The sequence below is a fragment of the Callorhinchus milii genome, unplaced genomic scaffold (genome assembly GCF_018977255.1).
Source record: "Callorhinchus milii isolate IMCB2004 unplaced genomic scaffold, IMCB_Cmil_1.0 Scaffold1, whole genome shotgun sequence".
Classification (NCBI taxonomy): domain Eukaryota; kingdom Metazoa; phylum Chordata; class Chondrichthyes; order Chimaeriformes; family Callorhinchidae; genus Callorhinchus; species Callorhinchus milii.
Window position 1 is genome coordinate 32655877 of NW_024704742.1, and position 16787 is coordinate 32672663.

Genomic DNA, 16787 nt, shown 5'->3' on the forward strand with positions numbered 1-16787 from the left:
ACGTGATAAGGTGCTTTATCAAATGCAATAATAATAATAATGTGACACTGTCAAAAATGTCATGAAGGTGGCAGTCATCCACCATGTCTTTCACATTCTTCGGAATGTGATCCAGACTTGGCTCGAGGGCAGTTAGTGGTTTGTGGAGAGCTCAGAGTGAAAGTGAATGGAGCTTTGAACAGCTTATCTATCAGGTCAGGGGAAGTTTGTCTAGCGCAGATTAGTTCAGGAAGGCAAATTGTGATTTCCTTATTTTTCGGCTCATGGTTGTAACCAACAGTTAAAGAAATGATTCATGTTTGCAGAAGAATTGGGAGAATGTACATCATTTTCTACGTACCCTATGCAAGCAGGGTTTGCAACTAAATGTTGCGAAATGAATTGAGAAAGACCACAGTGTACAGTGAAGGCCTGAACTAGGTGAGACATGAAGGCCGAGTCTTGAATTGGAACACGTTGTATACAGCTGTCTCTTGCACGTTGTCCATGCTCAGTACCACACTTTGGCAACAAGCCCAGAAATGAAGAAACTATAACTGGTAAGCTTCAACCCTGACATGACTGCGTTTCAAATTCATGTCTGCACATTCCTATTTTACTACGCATTTGGGAAAGCATATCCCAGGTGGTTCACACTTAATCTGTAGAAACTTACAGACAGACAACTTGGCAGTTCATCCATTTCTGGCCAGAAGCCAATTGAGGTACCCATCCAAACTTAATTCATAGAACTGCTCTATTAAAGTAAACATTATACAGTATGATAGATGTGTGTGTGCAGTTACTACAGTGGGACAGTAGTGCCTTGTTCTCACGTGCAGTGAACAGATATTTTGGTTACAACCTACAACAACAATTTTAAATGTATGCAGCACCTTTTATGTTGGGAGGATTTCTTAAAGCGCTTCACAATTCACTACACAGACTGCTCTACATCACTGAAAGATAAGCCTTAAATAGTTCCTTCTCCCAGAAATTTCCAGAATCAAAATAATCTCCCTAGCCTGTCCCAAATTGTAATGAGCTGAAAGATGTAGTCCAGGCTGACATTCCTGTGGAGTATTGGGGGAGACTTCCATTTTTGGAGGTGTCATCCCTCAGAAGATGCATTAACCAGGTCCCATTTTTAAACCAAGGTCCCATAACTATTATTATCGTTACAATGCTAAAACGTCCATTACATGTGGGCTGCGGCGGGAGTAAATTTGCTACCACATTCATCTACATCAAAAAATACACATAGTTTCTAATTAATCTCATTCAAAAGAGGGAGTTCAGATTTTTCATTCACTGAAAAAGCTCAATATAGATATAGGTTCTTGGTGTTGTATGAAGTTCTCCTCATGAATCCCATTCTGAGGTTGTGACTCCCTGTTGATTATGTTACCGAAGAGACATTTTCTACATCACATCAGTTCACTCAGGCAATTGCACAGTTTTCTTAGGAATAAACATCGGAGATATTTAAATCACTTGAATGTTCAGAACCACTATTTATCTTGTCTTACTGCTTCAGAGGGCAGCCTTTGCCTTGGGCACATTGTGATTTGAATGAACATTTTGTTACCTCTGGATTGACATCACCTACCCAAGATGTGCTTTTACCCAGCACAGCACAGTAAAGAGATGCACTGTGTTTGTCGGCCAAAATAATTTGAGCGATATATAGTAATAAATCTAGCCACCCTCAACTCATAGGAACATAGGAATATATGAACAGGAGGAAGCCAATCAGCCCTTCGAGCCTGCTCCGCTATTTAATTAGATCATGGCTGATCTGTATCTCAGCTAATTCTTTCAATTTGAATTTCCTGCTTTCTCCCCATATCCCTTGATACCTTGACCTACCAAAATCTATTAACCTCACTCTTGAAGGTGTGGGTGGATCCAGCATTCACAGCCTTTTGGGGGAGAGAATATCAGATTTCTACTACCTTTTGAGTGAAAAAATGCTTCCTGATTTCACTCTTAAATGACCTGGTTCTAATTTTAAGACTATGCCACCTTGTTTCAGAAAAAATAAATGTCATCTTTGTGCCATTTGATCTGCAGTTTCCTGTAAGAAACTGATTGTTTACATTGACCTTCACTGAGTGGAAGAGGTAGACAGAAACAATACAGTACAAATTTATATTTATGTAGCATCTTTCACATCAGGAGGATGTCCCAAAGGGCATGAAAGCGCATGCTCAAAGATGTAGGAGACGGACCTTAATGAAGAGGGAGGGAGGGAGGGAGAGAAAAGGCCAGGGAATGCAATCTTGACTGGCTGATGAAAAGTATCACCTCCAGTTTCCTGAATGTAGACTACCCTGTGTTATTTTAGAGGATTTTACATACTTACAATATAAAAACAAACATTCGTTTATCACTTCGTCAGCCACTGAGAGATGCTCAGACACGTACAGATTTCAAAACTATTCTTTCATTCATACAAATCTCAGCAGAAGTGTCACTTTTATCAATTTGCCTCACTTTGTATTCACGAATGAAGCAGCACAATAGACACATGCCTATTCTGTGAGTTGCAAAAATCATGTGTTTCAGCCTGACTCAGTTAGTAGCACTCTTGCCTTTGAGTCTGAAGGTTACGGGTTCAAGCCCCACATGGGTGGACCCTCCGAGGTACCATCTGCCTGTCAAAGTAACGATCCCATGACACTATTCGAAAAGAGAAAGGAGTTTCTCTCTATGTCCTGTACAACACTCCTTCAGGTTGGTCAACTATTCCTTTATGGCTGTTTGAGAGAGCGTTCTGATGCTGCCCCAGCTTCCCTACAAAAACACTCGCAAAACTCGACAGAAATTATTTTTTTTTAAAGATATTTTGATATAAGTTACTTTAAAACTGTAATTTTTTTCTTTCAATGTTGCTTGCAATCATGACACCAATGATTGCCCTTTGAGAAACAAAACCCCTGGAAGCAGGACTTCTAACTTTTAAATCTATTATTAGGTGGGTATGTTGCAGTGAGGGGAAAAAGACTAGGAAGAGGGGAATCTATGGAGGCTTTTCCTGCAGAGTTCTAAAGAAAATAAAACCATAAGCACTCTCCCAAGCCATATGAAGAAAACATAAACTTTTCCTTAGGATAGCTGCAACTGAAAAGCTACATACATCACTTTCTCAGAAATCAGTTGGGCGTTGCATTGCAGGAGATTGCTAGGGCAAGACCTCCTTTTGTGTGAGCTTCCCCCGCTTGCTGTCCACTGCCAGCACATTACACTCCAGTGAATTGAGTGTTCACAAGCTCTCTCTGGAACGTGAGTTGTCAAATCAAAATGCAGAATTGGGGAACGGGCGTTCAGGAGCCAGTTCTGATGAAAAGCAAGTTGAACGTGGCAGCTGCTTTGGCAATCCATGCGCCGAGAGGAGACAAGACCATTTCGAACAGCTCAATACTGCTTTCTTTTTTTACACCACATCAAAGCTAAAGGACTGTGTAACACATGGGAATGACTAACACCCTACATTGAGTTCTGACAGTTTAATAGTCCATCAATCCCTTCTCACTCCTCAGGACATTGTACTAATAATACTGCATTTATTTACCTCGTGCTGTTTGGTCTGATACAAATGCTTGCGGCTGCAAATGCCATTTTTCTGGCACCCTCATGTAGTTTTCGTATTGTTGGTCTGGCCTCAGTTCCTTCCCCAGAGATTGGGGCAGCCTAACAGCTGGAACTGAGAAAAAAATTGCGCCGTTATTTTCAAACTCAACAAATTTCTGGTATGTGATTGCGTGCCTTCAGCTTCTCTCCCACCCTTTGGAAATCCATCCCACATTCCCTTCGTCTCACTTGTTACCTTGACTCCTTTAAGGCACGTCTCAAAACCCTTCTCTTTGACCGCACAATCAGCCACCCTCCTACCTTCCCTACCCTCCACCCTCTCTTATCCCAAACCCCCAGCTTGGGTCCCAATCCCTGACTGTCCAGCACCTTGGGATGTCCTCCCCGACTTGAAAGGCGCTCTACAAATGTAATTTTGTATTGTATCTGCATTGGGTGGGGGTAAAAGAGAATTCTGTTTATAGTTTTTCAAAATGTGTAGCCAGGAATTTGTATGTGGTCTTTACCCACTTGCCCATGTTTGGAATCTGTACAATGCCGGGGGTTTTGAGAAGAGGATCCTTCACTATAGAATGTTCTAGTTTCTAGACCAGAGATCAGGGCTGTCTGTTGTTGAATGGTTATCAAAACTGGGGTTTTACACTCTCCCTGTGCTCGGCAAATTTCAGAGCTGGTACAATTCTGGCCTTCTCGAGCTGCGTAAACAGCCAATTGATTCAGTGCAGCCCAGGGATACAGGAAAATGATCAGGGAATTACAGGCTGCAAGCCACTGAGCGCATATAAAATAACTGATCACTCTCAATCTATGACTGTTTGTGGGACACTGCTGGGCACAATTGGCTGCTGGGCACAATTTTGCCCCCAAAATACAGTCAAATCCACTTTGCAATATATTCTGTGAAATCTCAACATGATAAGGCGCTATATAAATTGGAAAGATTATTATTATTACCTGGTCTACCATTGTCAGTCAGCCTTTCAGACCATCTGGTCCCACACTCTGGAACTCCTTGTTGGGAGTCCCTATGATTCACCCCTTCCTCATCACTTTCAAGGCTCGCCTCAAGACCTTCTTCTTTGACTGTACTTCAAGTCATTCTTCCTGTAGTGGAGTCCTGTAGCTCAATTGCTGGGCGCAATTGCCTGCTACGATTTGCCCACAAAATATACAGTAAATTCAGTTTACAGTATATTCTGTGAAGCGCTTTGAGACGTCTCGAAGATGTGATAAGGCGCTATTTCAAATCCAAGGATTATTTTTCCCCTTCACCTCCACCCCCAGATCAGATGCAAGCTCTCGACTGACCATTACCTTGAGACGTCATCCCGGCTTGAAAAGCGCTCTATAAATGTAAATTCGTTATTGTCGTCAATAATCCGAGCCTTTTGATACAAGTGAGTCAGTCGTCTGTCTATCAGCTAGCTCTTCTCTGGTTTCTTTGGTTGAGGAATTGGGAGGGGGATGTAAGAAAGCTTTTCCCAAAAAAAGACAATAAGATTCAATGTAAATGTTTTTATTGTTTGTTTACATAGTTTATAGCTTTCACCACAGCTACTGTACATCAGCAGTGAATGCTGTAACTATTCATGCCTTAACTAAAACATCTAGAAACCAAAGTATTAAAATAAATATTTTTTGGCAAATGTCCTACTACGAGCATCTCGTGCAAGCATCACTTCCCACATACAGAAAATCCAAGTAGAACATTGAAAGAGGAAGTCTAGCATTTTGGTCAGGTTGCAAGGCATTAGTGGCTCAGACTTCTGATGTAATGTTACATCCTGGTTACATACTAGCAGCAATAAACTGGAATTGATTTGGTGAGTTCTTTCAAACGACTGTGTAGCACAAGCAAACAAACAGCAAAAAAACAAATATTGAGTGCTTGCATTTGAACCCCAAGTAGGTTCATTGGAAACCAAGTTCACAGTAGTGTAATTCCAGAATTAGAATATTGTAGAACCCCCTCAGATGATTATCCGGTATGTAACACACTCAAAACACCTGCTTTCACACTTCACTCATTTCAATTTTGAAACTTTTAAACTCTACATTTCCTGCTCTGCAACAGCACAATTTGACCTAATGACTTGCGCAACAATACCCAAAATCTAATTTACTCTTTCATGCCAATAAGAAAGGTTTAGAATTATTTATTTATTAATTCACAGTGAAATGTCACTTTCAGCACAAATGTGCAGAAGATGACCAGAGCATTGAGAAAGGATTGATTCACTGCTTTCTAACAATGCTGAAGAATCATATGCCATTATTGTTCAGAACACATTGTCCTTCCAAAGTTAATCACTTCTTAAAAACTCACCAGTTTTATTAATTTACATCTGCACAGCACTGGAGTCACATATGTATGAACAAAATACCAGTACCACCTGCAGCTGTACTTTAGCTTACAACAACAGATAACACACAATTTATAGCCTGGTTTCAAACAGGCATAAGTTACAAAACAATATGTGTTAGATTAAGTTTTTATTTTTAATGCAGTCTCTGGTTTTGACCAGACACTGTACTTTTAGCAGTTGCATGTTACTCAGATTAAGGTACATTTGATATAGTATGTACACATATTGTCTTGCCAAAAATATCTGTGTGATCAATCCCGTGACTGTACAGTACAACTGAAAAAATTCCTTTTTGACCTAAAACACTGATGTCCTTTCTAACCTAACATACAGCTCCTCAATACATAAAAAAATTAAGTTTAATTCAAACATACTCATAACAGTCCTTTAGAGGAATATGTGCAAGCAACCTTCTATCACTGCCTTCAATAATACATTAGTAAGGTTTGTAGGTTATAAAATGTCACATTAAAAGTTTAAAACCGTTATATATTTTTGCACAACCTGTACAAACAAAACCAGTTGAATTCATAATGCAGCACGCATTTGTCACAAGGGTAACAGATCTATATATAGCATCAATCATAATAAATGTACAATACGGAATACAGTATTTACAATGTAATATACACAGTATAATAAAAGCACTAGTGGAAGGATCTGCATGCAAGACATTGGAATGAATCAGCTACATTTTCAACAATGCAAAGTCACAAAATGCTTTTTCGGACATGATCAACTGCTTCAATTGTGATAGAATACTTAACAAAATTTATGATTTGAGCAATATTAACTTGTTTGAGAAAGTCACAACAGTTTACTTGACATTTATTATTAAATATTACATGTACCCTCTTGCCACTCCTAGGGAACAAAAGTTTAGCAGCACTGTTCAAACCACTAGTATTACCAAAGGAGCATCATACTGCCCACACAAAATCACAGCTAAATTAGTGCTCGTTTACAGTAAATGTACACAAATGTAATGAATAATTAAGAGCGATTAATAGATTTCCACTGATTAATTCACTTTTTTCCCCAATGAAAGACAACTAGCATAAAATGATATTTTGGCTGAATTAAATTGTTAAAATCTAAATCTGCACTTGTGCACCTGTATCCTGAAACCTGCCTGGCTGCAGCACTGGTTCCAGTCAAGCTGTGAAAGCTGATTCTAGCAATGCAGATATCCGAACACTAGCTTCACTGTAATGCTGGTGGGTTTGGGAACGCACAGGTATTGCAAGACCAGCATTGAACCAGGTTTGGTTCGAAATGATTGTGTTAAGTGAATGTTCCAAAAGGATTCCTGATTTTATCATTTTGGGTTAAATTCTCTCCTCCCAAATTTCATAATAATCCTTGCAATTGATATAGTGCCTTATCATGTTGTTGAGAGATCTCAAGCGCTTTATAATTCTGTAAGTGGATTGATTGTATATTTTGTGAGCAAAACACACAACGAAAGCAGCAGTGTCCCAAAAACAGTTGTAGATTAAGTGAACAAATTATTGGTAGTAATTTATTTTTGATGGGATTATTACCCCCTGAAAGCAATCTGCCAATTAACTAACAACTGGGTTCCTACTTACTGCTAGGTAAACAGAGACATTTGGAGTAAGGGAACTTGCTTAACGTTTCACCCTGGCCGGGGATCAAAGCCAGGACTTCCTGCTTCAGAGGCGATTGCTCTAACCAATACTCTACAGGATCCCCAATTTTTTCCCTCTTATGACTAAAAAAAACCCCCTGGGGTTAAAACAATTTTCATGTTTCCTTGAAAGATCTTCATTTTCTGTAAGGTGGGCCACAGTGGAGTGAAATCAGATGACATGGCAAGGACTAGTAGTCAAAGTTATAAACAAAATGGTAATAGCAAAAGAATGCAAAACAAATAATAATAATAATAAACAAAGAGGCAAGGTTAAACAATACAAATCATATGTTAAGCTTCAGTTACAATACTGTTTGCAGTTTTGTGCTCTCCACACAAGTGTTGAAAAATATGAGGTTTGATAAGATAAATCCACTTGTCTGTGAGGAAGTAACAAGAATATAAATTGAAGATCACCACCAAAATAGGAAGAAGTTAAGATTATTTTTCGGGAGATTGACAGAATTTGGAATGTCCTACCAACAGATGGTTCAACGAGAATCTGTCATAGCTTTTTTCATTTAAAGAGAATTAGACAGATTTGACGGGAGTTGACTGTCCAATACATTTGGGGTAAAAGATACAGAGACAGCACTCTTAATTACATTATATATTAGGAACTTGGGAAGAAATTCCACACCCTCTAAATTCTGATCTTTGCTAAAAGGATATTCACGTCATGTCAGTGCCGTTATACTACTAAGTGCAGTGATTTGTCCCAGTCATTTTCAAAGGAATTTCACATCCTAGATTTCAGCTGAAATGGCACAAATGTGATCCGTAATGAAGATTACCGTAATATAAATTGAAATTCATATTACGACATATGAATTGAGATGTCTAGAAGCCATGAAAAGCGCCATATCAAATGCAAGGATTATTGTTATTTAAATAATGTAGGTGCAACAAGCAGAAACTAACCTCAGCGACACTTCCTGCAAATAACATGCAATGGGTAACAAAGGATGGCAGTGGTGGACTGATGACCTGAAAGACCTGAAAGCCATTTTCAGGCGTGTCTCTCAAAGCAAATCCACGCTCATTTGGGTCATATACATAACAGAAGCACTGCCAGAACTAAAAAAAATAGAATTGATCATAGTATCTTTGCATTGTTGTACCAAGCTAACAATTCTAACACTATACAATCATTGTTACTTGAAGCTCAAATCATATTTGATGCAACATTAAGAGTTTTTACAATGTTAAGAGATTTTGTCTATCTAGGTAAAGCGCTTCACAGAATATACTGCAATTACATAGCAACATCAATTAGCTTCTATGGTAGTGAGCAGTATGGTGAATCTAAAATTCCTTTTGCCTCTTCCATGTATTGGTAGTTATTAAATCCTTTCTTAAAAGGACATAGCAACAAAAATGCTGGCTAGCTGCCTTTTTAATTCACATTACAACTTCTAACAGAACAAATGTTCACCATATGAAAATATTGTTTACTGTAAATATATCTTTTACCAGCCTATTTTGCTTTCCAGTTTTGTGTTCTATTGACCAGTGATTAGCATATAGACTATTGCCCATTTATATTCACAACATTATGCCCATCTTCCACTTGAGACAAAGCTTCGGCTGAATGAGAAACAGATGTCAGAATTCTTGTGTTTCCCCCATGCACCAAATGGAACCACAATAAGAGTGGTGTTGTCCTCTGTACCGTACTGCAAGGCCTGCAAAAACAAAGGGTATCGTTACACCGCTAAAGTGAAACATTCCCACTGGTAAAATACACTTAAAAACGCCCCATCAACATGGTAACAGTTTCAGGCAGAAAGAGTTCATTGGTCTATCTAACCTACTCCTCTAATTTTCCAAAATACTCCTTCAGAAAATGTATTTCTTAGAATTTTATTGCTGAATTCTTTTAACTTCCAGGAATTTGTCTAGTTCCTTTTTAAAAACCTTTAGTTCCTTTTCCACTTCCAATGTTTGGTACTTAACCCCTTTACTAAAATATCCTACATTCTGCACTTCCTATTCTCTTTTGTCGTCTTTGTTTTGAAGCTATTAACTTTATTGTCAGAGGTGCCGTCCTTCAGATGAAACATTAATGCAAGGTTCCCCCATCTGCCTGTTTAGGTGAACATGAAAGAACCCAGTGCACTGTTCAAAAAAAGAGATTGGAGTTTTTCCTGGTGAGGTCAGCAATTCCTCAAATAAAATTTATTTCACTTGTGGCTGTTTCTGTGACTTTGCTGTGTGCAAATTGGCTGCTGGGTTTGTCTACAAACAGAGAGACTATCATTTAAAGAAACTTGGTGAAGCATTTTGAGACATTTGAATCCAAAGTCGAGGGAATACCCTCAGCTGTCTCTGCCACTGCATCTGCTACCCCTTCTCCATCTCCTCCTCCTACCCCGGCCCCTACACATCGTTCCCTCCACAACTTTGAACCTGTCTCCCCCTCCTCTCTCATCACCACCATAAACCGTAGGAAACCCACCATTTGCTCTCTCGACCCCATCCCCACCCCTCACCTCCCAGCTCCACCTCCTTGCCCCTCTACTCACTGACATCGTAAACCTCTCCCTGTCCTTTGATACTATTCCCACCCCTTTAAAAACCACTGTCATCACTCCTATCCTTAAAAAATCCTCCCTGGATCCTTCTTTACTCCCTAACTATGGCCCCACCTCCAACCTCCCTTTCCTCTCCAAAGTCCTGGAACGAGTTATTGCTTCTCAGCTTCGCTCTATTTTCTCCTGCCATTCCCTTCTCAAACCCCTCCAATTGGGTTTCAGTGTCAGTGACAAATGACATTCTGTCCACCTGCGACCAGGGCTCCCACTGCCTCCTCATCCTACTTGACCTCTCTGCTGCTTTCGACACCGTCGACCACTCTATCCTCATCCACTGCCTCTCCTCTCACGTCAACCGCCACGGTGCTGTCCTGGATTGGTTCAGTTCGTCGTACCCCTCACACCCCCTGCACTTCATCTCCTCAAACGGCTTCTCCTCTAGCCCCGGACCGACTCATGTGGCTCTGTCCTTGTCCCCTCCTCTTGAATATCTATATGCTCCCTCTTGGTGACATCATCCGCAGACATGGGGTCAACTTTCATATGTATGCGGATGACACCCAACTCTACCTCTCTGCCTCCACCCTCGACTCCAGGACCACTGCTGTCCTGACAGAATGTCTGTCAGACATCAAATCCTGGATGAGAGCGAACTTTCTTCAGTTGAACGCCAACAAGATCGAGGCCCTCCTGATTGGCTCCCATCAGCGCCTCCTCACCTCAGGCACTGACAGCATCACCATCCACGGTTGCACACTCCACCTTACTAAGCCAGTCCGGAAACTTGGCATCTTGTTTGACTCTCAACTATCCTTTCTATCCCACATCTGTGCCATGAACCGCTCTGCCTTCCCCCACCTCCGCAACGTCGCCCGGCTCTGACACTGTCTCACACCACAGGCCAACGAAACCCTTACACACGCCTTCATTACATCGAGGCTTGACTATGCAAACTCACTGCTTGTCGGCCTCCCCAACTCCTCCCTCCACAGGCTGCAGATCATTCAGAACTCTGCAGCCGGGTCCTCTCCCGCACCGGGCTCCGTGACCCTATCACCCCCATCCTCACCCGACTCCACTGGCTTCCTATCACACAGAGGATACAGTTCAAGATCCTGGTCCTCACCTTCAAAGCCCTCCACGGTCTTGCTATCCCTTACCTCTCTGACCTCCTAATCCCCTACCACCCTGTTCGCTCCCTCCGCTCAGCGGGCTCTGACCAGCTTCACGTCCCCCGCTTTGCTTGCCCCACTATCGGATGGCGCGCCTTCTGCCACTCTGCACCCACCCTCAGGAACCCCATCCCGCAGTCCCTCCATCTCGCCCCCTCCCTCGCCAACTTCAAGACCCACCTCAAGACCCTGTTTTTCAACCATCCTTTCCCACCTGCCCTCCACCCTCCCCCACCCCGACCCCCAGCTCGGGTCCGTAACTCTGTTTGTCCAGCGCCTTGGGACGTCCTCCCAACATGAAAGGCGCAATACAAATGTAATTTTGTTGTTGTTGTACAGCCGCACTATGAAATGCATGGGTTTACTTTTTATGATTATTTAACTGATATGTTTAGATTGTTAATACATTATCAATGCGCACTTTAGAAATTAAAGCTTTACATCTGCCTTCATTAGACATCTTACATATAAAAAGGCCGAATCAAAGTAGCAAACCTCTCCCAGATTTTTTAGTTATTACAGACTGCTGCAGAACTTCATTGGCTAGTTGTACAAACAGTTGGGCAGCATTGACTCTGCATTCTCTGGAAGCAAGGCAATGAGCAGTTCCGAACAGAGAAATGTTGCAGGTATTGTACAAATAGCAACAAAAATAACTCCTCTCCCAAAGCAACAATTTGAACAATGGTCGATGCTAGATATTATTGCTTCCTCCTTCTGTTGGAACAGGGTACCCTGAATTTTTAGGAAGTTATGTTAATTCAAAAATGTTACCAATTAACTTATGTAAATCAGTTTAAAATGGAGAAGACAGAGGGAAAGGAGAACAGGATGTGACTATTCGTACAAAACAAACACTGCAGTTTGGGCACCTCAATATCAGGTGGTCATCAGGTGGTTTGGGAGAATGCCGGCCAAATTCACACAGATAATGCCAAGGCTCGATATTACAGGCTTGAGTTGGATATTGATTAGGTAGAGAATGTTGAGAGGGTCTAACTGAAGTGTTCAAAATTAAGAAAGGGTTATTACAGTAAACTCCTAATAACTTATCACTCAAATGGAAAAGGCTTCAATGACAGGTTATCGAGAGTAGTTAGTTGGCATATGTAAAAATACGTAAGTGAATGCAGGCGGGATATTTAGATGACTTAAGTGGTAGTGACAAATAAAGCCAGGTTTGAGTTATCAGAAGTTTACTTTATTTCTTTTGGTGGGTAAATTAACGCCCAAAAATTATCAGAAGCATAAAAGTATAGGTTGGACAATTTTTTATTTATAAAGGATGTAGCTGTGTTACCACAAATGGCTCTTGAAGCCAAATCAATTACAGTATTTAAAAAAAATTAGATAAACTCTTGGAAGTATAAAGACAATAACCCTTGTATTTGGTACAGCGCACTTCACATTGGGAGGACATCTCAAAGAACTTGACAGGACTGTCATTTTATAATGTAAGCAAGAAGGAACGAATCTATCAAATTTTAGAACGTATGGCAAAGGGCTGCTGGGTATGAAGTTTATTTCCCGCCTACTGCATATTGAGTTCAGTGAGAACGTGTTCAGGGTGGGGAAGAGATGGTGAGAAAATGGAATTCATATAAATTGTAAAAACATGTATCATTTGATGACTATGATGATATTGGCTAATATACAAGCTCATGTGCATACCTTTAATGGGCGTTTTGAAGTGATGTTAGCAACGCTTGTGCTTAGTACACAGGAAATTATGTCAATGGGTGGGTGGCGGGGTGCCCTGAAGCAAGCAATCCGACAATTAAATAACTAAATCTTGTTTCACCTGTTCAGTAATAAGCTGAGCAGCCTCTATTGGATCATGACACTGACTGATGTGGTCGCAAATCTCTTGACTGTTCATAATAAAGTTAATCCCATCCGTCGTCAAAACCAGGAAAGCATCATCTCCATGCTGTACCTACAAAAGGTAGAAATCAAGGGTCACCGGGCATGCAAAGTTTATATAAAAAAAGTATTACAGAAAAGAAAACATACACAAAATCAAACAATTTTTATTTTTAAAAATAAAGCTTTGGGCCACTTTCAATAATAATAATGATAATCCTTAGATTTGATATAGCACTTTAACACACTGTCGAGACGTCTCAAAGCACTTCACAGTACACTGTAAAGTCGGTCTGGCTGTTTTAAGTTACTAAATTGACCTTAAAACAGTGAGTAATCCTGCATTTCTAGATTGCTTGCTTCAGAAATAAGACTAAAGAGGGGCAGGTTATCCTAGAACAACCTCATTTGAATATGTCAACAAGATGGAAGCCAGACTCTTTGGCTCCCTTCAATGTCTTCTGTCCTGCGGGTCTGAACTCACTCAACCTCCCCAGGCTCTGTCTCAGACCCTTCCTGTGCGCAGCTTGGGCATCAGGTTCAATCCCCAGCTTTCATCTCTACCACACATCCGTTCTCTGACCAGAATTGCTTTTTTCCACCCCTGTCACATTGCCCACCTCCGCCCGTACTTCCCAAAATCCTGTGGAGCATGCTCCCTCGGGAGATGATTGAAGCAGGAAGTGTTGATCCTTTCAAACACAGATTAGATAGTTTTCTTTTAGGAAATAACATTATGGGATATAGTACATAGGTAGTTTGGGACATATGTGCATGCGACCACCAGGAAGGTGGAAGGCGAACTAGATGGACAGTGGTCTTTATTCGTCTAGCATTTCTTATGTTCTTATGTACAATTGACGCAGCTGAAACCCTCGTCCACACCTTCGTCACTTCCCAGCTGGACTATTTGAATGCCCTCCTCGCTGGTCACCCTAGCTCCACCATACACAAAATCCAAAGAAGTCAGAACTCCACTGCATGGATACCCACCCGCACAAAGCTCCGTACCCCCATCATACCAGTCCTTGCCAGGCTTCACTGGCTCCCAATTACAGAACAGATCAATTCTAAGATTCTCTCAATCGTTTTCAAATCACTTCATGCCCTCGCACCTCCCTATCTATCCGAGCTGCTTACCCCCCACTCCACCACCTGCTGCCTCCGCTCGGCTGGCTCCAGCCTCCTGATTGCCCCTTGTGCCCTCCGTTCCACCATTGGTAGATGTGCCTTCAGCCAATACCCCTCGACACTCTGGAAATCTCTCTCCCTCAATCACTTTGTCTTATCCCCTCCCTCCCCACCTTCAAATCCCATCTAAACACCTTTCTTTTTGAATGTGCTTATGGTCACCTCTCCCCTACCTCTCCCCCCAGCTCATTGTCAAGACTCCGCCACTGTGAAATGCTCCAGGATTCTACCCCACGTGAAAGGCGCTATATAAATGCAAGTTGCTATTGATGTGTACATCGCCCTGAATACATGTTAATACACTGACTATAGATTTATACATGCTAACAAGGGCGCTATGTAAATGCATGTTGTTGTTGAATATGCTTGGATGAAATCACTAATTACAGCATTTAAAAACAAATTTAATTGAAATATTTGTATGAGGTTCAAAAATTCAATATTATGTTTTAAACATCCAGTTAAAAAAGAGGCAATAGCTCTTTGTTGTTGCTGTTTTCAGATGATTTGCAATTTGTCTTCAATTATCATTTTTGCAGATAAGGTATAGAGTACTCAGTTATGCAAGGTGATACTGGTGTACAGTATGCAGGCCTACCTTAATCCGTTTAGTCTCTGGCTCAGCAATGACTCCCACAGACTTTAAGGCCAGATCGCCTATACTGCGGGTCATAGCCAATCTCCCATTTACATGTGGTTGACCTAGACTGTTCCAGGCAACAAAACCGCCACATTTCTTAATTCTATAAAACAAAATAAAGGTTGGTCATTACATGGAAATTGTAATCAAAGATAATTATAGTTGTTTCTAAGAAATACAAAATGTATATAAATACAAATTAATCTGTGGTTGTATATCAGATTTCAACTTATAGAAAATTACTAGCTTTAGATATTTATCATAACTCCCATAGGACTATTTGTGCTACTTTTTCATAATATTACCTCTCCCTTTCATCTTTTCTTTCTGGAGTGTGGTCTTCAGTCAATCGCTCAGGCTTTCCTTTTCGACAAAGAATAGCCCGGCTGTCACCTACACTTGCCACAACAAGTTCAATGCCATCACGTAACAGAGCCACAGTGGCAGTCGTTCCCGATGTCAGGATGGAAACTATAATCATTAGAACAGAACTGAAATCACACTCTGAGAAAATGCAGCATATTAACAAGCTTTAAAGGCATTACTAGTATTTTAGGTAAATTACAAGCGAATCTATTGAAAATAAATAATGAGCAATATTATATATCTGATACAGCATGCAGGTATTAAACAACTTTGTAAGATAGTGGGGGTATACTTCATTAACAGGGTTTAATGCTTAGCTAGCGTTACAAAAGGCAACAAGCCCAAGTGCTTAGAAAAAAATGAGCTGGTTGAGAAAAACAATATTTGTGGCAAGTGTCTCTAGTTAGAATCAGGCCCTGTTGCAATAATTATATAGAAGTAACTACTAATAGGTTATTCACAAAGTTAAAAATTTTAAGAAGGAACAAAATAATTGTTCAACTAAAAACTACATATACTATAAAGCAGGTATTTTTAAATTAGGCATTTCAGGAAACAATGGGAATCATTCCTTTCAGATAGGTTTAAAAATATTTTGTGAACTATATCACAGCATTTTAAATAGAGAATGAAATTACACCCCCAACACAAAGCCTACATTAAAGGAGATAGTCCCAAGTTGTTAACCATTCTGAGTCTCTCACAAGGAAGCTGCTCCACTTAAGTGTGAGAGCATTTGAACTATAAGGAGTCGTGCACATCCACATTCTTCCCATTTTTAAAATTTAAATCAAGAGATACCTACTGTAAACTCAATACTTACTGAGCATTGCTAGATGCTTGGCTGATACTATTTTTTTGGTGGGGGAGCGGCTTGAATGGTGTCCACCCAATGCAACAGCCAGAAAGTATACCTTTCCACCAAATAACATAGAATTATTTTCTGCAGTGAAATTCAGCAGAGCAGCTTCCCGAAGGGAGCGCAGACCTGATATGGCACATCTCTACAAGCTAGAAAAAAGCCCTGAACTAGGATAAGCTCCTACAAGGTGGCAATTTTAAAAAAAAATGATTTTGAACAATGTTTATATTGAGCTTGAGTGGTGAAAAAAGCGAGATATTGAACCCCATTCTATATATGCTGCACCTTTCCCACACTCATGAAGAACACATTACAGACAGAATGCAGAAAGAATATACAGTATGTTTATGGTTTGCTGTCTAACAGCTGTAAACTTTCTGCCATACCAGCAAAAAAGTGTTGAATATTTAGAATGAATTTCCTCTAAAAAAAATCAGTCTTCTGAAGATTTGGTGTAACAAATATAACTGTTGTTTAGAAATAAAAATACCTGCTTAACAGTATTCACTGTTTATTTTTTTAAAATGCTAAAAGTGGTCATTTTACTTGTTTTTAAAATGCGTAAT

General features: G+C 40.4%; 1 protein-coding gene across 4 annotated transcripts in view; it reads right to left on the reverse strand.

Moving 5' to 3' along the window:
• Nucleotides 1-6905: 6905 nt before the first annotated feature.
• LOC103188748 (protein phosphatase, Mg2+/Mn2+ dependent 1Kb) overlaps nucleotides 6906-16787 on the reverse strand; it is a 30710-nt gene continuing 20828 nt past the window's right edge. For all 4 annotated transcript variants that reach the window (XM_007908832.2, XM_007908830.2, XM_007908831.2 and 1 more), the window contains exons 4-7: nucleotides 15299-15464; nucleotides 14952-15096; nucleotides 13101-13235; nucleotides 6906-9278 (exon numbers count right to left, since the gene is read on the reverse strand). In XM_007908832.2, coding sequence (XP_007907023.1) covers nucleotides 9147-9278; nucleotides 13101-13235; nucleotides 14952-15096; nucleotides 15299-15464 — 578 coding nt within the window. In that variant the 3' untranslated portion in view covers nucleotides 6906-9146. The remainder of the gene's footprint in view (nucleotides 9279-13100; nucleotides 13236-14951; nucleotides 15097-15298; nucleotides 15465-16787) is intronic.